The sequence below is a fragment of the Pteropus alecto genome, unplaced genomic scaffold (genome assembly GCF_000325575.1).
Source record: "Pteropus alecto unplaced genomic scaffold, ASM32557v1 scaffold57, whole genome shotgun sequence".
Lineage (NCBI taxonomy): Eukaryota > Metazoa > Chordata > Mammalia > Chiroptera > Pteropodidae > Pteropus > Pteropus alecto.
The window spans coordinates 95,925-100,838 of NW_006442508.1; the positions used below are offsets into that span (position 1 = coordinate 95,925).

At 35.2% G+C, this 4,914-nt stretch overlaps 1 protein-coding gene across 2 annotated transcripts in view; it reads left to right on the forward strand.

Annotated features, from left to right (window-relative positions):
• The window catches only part of KLB (klotho beta), a 32,305-nt gene extending 31,568 nt beyond the window's left edge, over positions 1-737 (forward strand). The window contains exon 5 of one of the 2 annotated variants that reach the window (XM_006922440.3): positions 116-737. In XM_006922440.3, coding sequence (XP_006922502.1) covers positions 116-498 — 383 coding nt within the window. In that variant the 3' untranslated portion in view covers positions 499-737. The remainder of the gene's footprint in view (positions 1-115) is intronic. The other variant, XM_006922441.3, reaches the window with a different exon arrangement.
• The last annotated feature ends 4,177 nt before the right edge of the window (positions 738-4,914 follow it).

Below are 4,914 nucleotides of genomic sequence, written 5' to 3' on the forward strand. Positions count from 1 at the left end.
TCATTATAAAAAAAAAAGACCTTTAATGAAAATCACTTTTGTGGGCATGAGTGAAAACAATTCTTATTCATTTTAGTCCATTTGTGATTAATAATGTTCATTTGATATTTTTCAGCATACCTGGTTGATAAAGTCAAAATCAAAGGCTATTATGCATTCAAACTCACTGAAGAAAAATCTAAACCCAGATTTGGATTCTACACATCCGATTTCAAAGCTAAATCTTCAACTAACTTTTACAACAAACTGATCAGCAACAGTGGCTTCCCATCTATGAATAGTCTTGGATGCAGTCAGACTCAAAGGAACACAGAGTGTACTGCGTGCTTAGTTCTTGTGCAGAAGAAACCACTGATATTCTTTGGTTGTTGCTTCTTCTCCACCTTGGTTCTTTTATCAATTATCATTTTTCATAAGCGAAAGAGAAGAAAATTTTGGAAAGCAAAGAACTTACAACACATACCATTAAAGAAAGGCCACAAGAGAGTTCTTGGCTGAACTGGCCCCATTTTTGTCTGCACAACAGAAAGTTTAAAAATTCACTCCAGTTCCATATACCAGTAACTTACAGAGGATATACCTATATCATAGAAAGAAGACAATTTGATATTTGTGGTAGCCAAGGTGATGACAATCAATGTCTCTCTCTACTACGTGGTTCAAATGAGTTTTCCCTTAGGTGTTGACTGTTGACATCAGTGAATTCAGTTCTTGGATCTACAGATAAAGGCTTCACCTAGGAGCTGCTTCCTGTCATTACTCTCTAACTATCTTTTATAAATACTTATAGCTACTTATATAAAAGAAATTGTTTTTGAAAAACAGACTCCATAGCAAACATTTAAATCTCTTCTTAACACTGGATAGTCAGTGATACAGTCTGTGACTTCTAACAAGGTGCTTTTCCCCTTTAGGTCAGTGGTTCTCAAACAGAAAGAAAAAAACATAACAGGGTTAAGTAGTGCTTGCCTATAGGCAGTTACAGCACAGACTCTTAAGCATATCATCAATCTCTTAGTTTGACTCAATAGAAATAAAAATTGTCAAGCATTTATAAAGCATCTAATTTTGAGGTCTTTTATCAGATCTGATTTTTTAAAAAGTAACATGTTCACTTCCACTCCACAACTCATCTCGTGGAAAGATAATATTAAGGAGAACTAGACCCAAATGCCTGTGAAGATAGAGTAGTCACTCAACCTCACAGTACGGCATCTTTCTTAGACAAATCGACATTTTTTCCTCACTTGATTCTTATAAGGTAACAAAATCAGACCTAGCATACTTAGAAAAATTAAACATTCTAAAAAGTTGTGGTTTTATCATTAGACAAGAAGCCATTTTATTCCATAAGACTTGCTCTCTCCTGAGAAGCTTCACTGTTCTGACACTATATGCATAGATGCCCTCACATGTAAATGCAGCTGTAGTATCTGTACCTAGCAAATGTGACTCTCTGGATGCAATTCAGAAAGTTGATGGTCTGAACGAGTTAAAACTGTTTTTTACATTGCACTTTTTGAAGCTGGGATTAAGTAAATTCTTAAATCTGAACTTGAAGAGTCTGACTCTTAAACTCTATTCTTAAGATCTGTTTAGTGTATTCTAACCACTGGAGGAAGAAACCTTGAATGTAAACCTATTTATACCAACTGTTTTCTTTAATCAACACTTAAAATAACCCATTACACACAGTAACTAGTCACTGTCTACCATCTCCAGAAATTTTAGACTCTTTAAAGTCAAAAGAAAAGCTCTTTGGTTCAAAAAAGCCTTAGTAGGAAACAATACCCTGAATTCAAGCAATTGTGATTGTTTCCCATGTCCACTTATGTCAAGCCAAATTTCATACATGAGATTCTTGTTGATAATAGCAATGTTTTAAAGATACTGCAAAGAGATAACAATCGGTCAATTCAAATAAATGCAAAAGGAATGAGAAATCAATTTGCTATTTGGCTGGCCAAATACTACAATTTTGCTTCTCTCCTTGCCCCCACTGCATCCACTCCAACAGTGGCTCTTTCCAAGAGAGACTTTGCAAGTAATTTTTGATATTTTCTTTGAGAAATAAGTAGGCCTGAGGCTATACATGATTACAATATCTGGCCAACTTTTTAATACACGAACTATGTGGAAAGACTCGTTTTAAATAATCCCTTGGCTTGTTTTTTCCCCTTTGTGCCACATGGCTTCACTGACCCAAGCTCCAATGAATATTCTTTAGGAATTATCAGTTAAATACCTCATTACCAACTTTTTAAGATCTCTGTAACATCCAACCTTCTGAAAAAGAAATGCATATTCAGCCATAACAAAATTTGGAATTTAGTTTTGCTTTTCTAGTCTTTATTTTGTATTTTGTATTTATGGTTTACGAGTCCATAACCATTTTTTAAATGTCTCTACATTTAGAGCTTAAGCTTAAAACTTAGGTCCTCTTTTTTCAAACTTGTCTTGCCATAAACTCCCAAATACTAAAGTCCCAAACCCAAAGCTTACACAGTTCTCCCTTTCTGCCACTTAGGAATTATTTTACTAGTTTTTAAGCCATCACCATTCAAAAATCCTTAGGTAAATACTCTGGCCCATGATCAATTATACTATTCAGGTTTATCTTAAACATTTAAAAATCATAAAAGGTCAGTAAGAAACTGTTGATAGCTTTTGACAGGGTAAGAGTTTTAGAATTTAAGTTTTTGAGTTTTGTTGAAAAAACATCTTAAAATCTAATTAACTTATGTTACATTTTATGTATTAAATATAACCTTGTCATTCACTAACAAGACTTGCTGTCCCAACACTGACTCCCTTCCATCCTCCCAAGATGTGTGACACTGGATTCTTTTTGATTTTCTCAAAATGTAGACTCCTACACCTCAAAGTTGGGGAAATAACACAAATGCTTATTTAAAGACATGGAAGACATCTCTGGAGAGAACTATACTTTCATTTACCACACTCAAGTTATTAAATGGAAATCACTCCTTAGCTACAACCAACCTCCAATAGTCATCTCCTGTGAAGGTCTCACCCAGAATACCAACCCACTTTACTCATGGAAATCACATTTACTCCCACAGCTGCTACTACCACCTGTAGACTGACTCTCAATACCTCTAAGCTCCTGTGATAGTCATTTGAAAATTTCTTCCTCACATTTAGCTTTGAAATCCTGTCAAAACCTTCCAAAACATCTCTTCCAGTCTCACTGGTATTACTGTCTTGGGTCTTTATAACTTGAAACTTTATAACTTGAAAGAGTATAGTTCTCTTCCATGTCTTTAAATAAGCATTTGTGTCCCTGGGTACCATTCATTTGGCAAATAGCTATGTGCGCCAAGCACTATTCTAGGTATTTAAAAAAAAAAAAAAATCGCACCCTCATGAAGGTTACATTCTAACAGCCAAAAAAGCATATAATATAAAACAAAGTAAATTATAAACATTACATTATAAATGCTATGGACACTAACAAGTAGGATAACAGTATACTAGGATACAGGTATAGAGTGAGCACAAGGTGGTCAAGGTGGGCTTCACTGAATACATTTGACTAGAATGGAAGTGGCCACTCCAAAGAGAAGTGACAACTGGAAGGCTTAGAGGCAGCGATACTGATAAACAGGAAGGTCAGTTCAGTCAGAATAGTCAGAAAAGTTAGCAGAGAGCAGTTTGGAAAAAAAGCATTCTGGCTGCTGCTGAGAACATGGGGAAAGGAGGAGCAAAGGTTACCAGTTACAAGGCTAGTACACTAATCCACGTAAAATATACAGGGCTTTTTGTTTCATTTCTACATTATGAAAAATTTCAAAACTTTATCAACAATATAGTGAATCCTCATTCGGCTTCAACAAATAAATTTATGAGTAACTTGTTTCACCGACAATCCCATACAATGCCTACCCCAACTCCACCTCAAATACCTCAAAGCAAATCCTATATCACTCCATCCATTTCTTAAAAACTTATAATCATCAAGCCAAAGATTATATATTTAATGTATAACACTAGAATTAAGAGATTATGGGAAGATTATCAGTTTTGAAAAATATCAAGGACTAGGACATGGGAGTAAATGGCTGAGGCAGGATAAAGAATAACATTGAGAAGATCCTGGACTACAACAACCACATATTCACAAACATAAATTAACGCCATCTTCCAATACTTGCTAAGGCTGTGTCCTTTGTTCCACTTCCCAGCTGCTTTTTCATAAAGTTACTGGTATACATGAATGACTCAGGCACACTTGCCTCACAAATATTCAAATTCACGTCTCTGTGAAATCAGAACACCCCCCAACTCTGCATCCAATAAACAACTAGTGCTGCCTGTCACTGGTACCATATTCTTCTTGCCTGAAATACCCGATATTCCTTCTAAAACCAGATTCAATTCTCTTCTCCCATGAAGTCTTACTAGAATAAGATCCTGTTCTGTTCCTTCTGTTATTGTTCTTTGCACACTAGAATTTACTTAACTGTTTACTTGCCAAATAGCTGGAAAGGTTAATCAGTTTAAGAAAAAAGTCCCAAATCGATACACGATTTTTATTGTGCCTTTTAAATTTCACAGGTAAGTCTCAGGAATCATCCAACATCTTGGTATTTCTGTAGCTGGACAACTGTAAAAAGAAATTGAAATGCCTGTAAATCTCCATCAATGCCCTTGCCCAGGAAAAGTTCTACTCTAAATAATCTAAAACATACTTTAAGATGATGACTTACTGGTTCATATTAAAAATGAGTCAATTCCATCTCTTATTCTGCCAAATTTACTGTGCTTCAGAACACACTTCTTCATTTTGTGGCATTACTACAACTCCACTTTGTTTCTTAGTAAATTAAGATCCCCAACTAAAGCAGTAAAACTTATAGATACAAGGACCTACCTTTGACCTTATTCATCAGC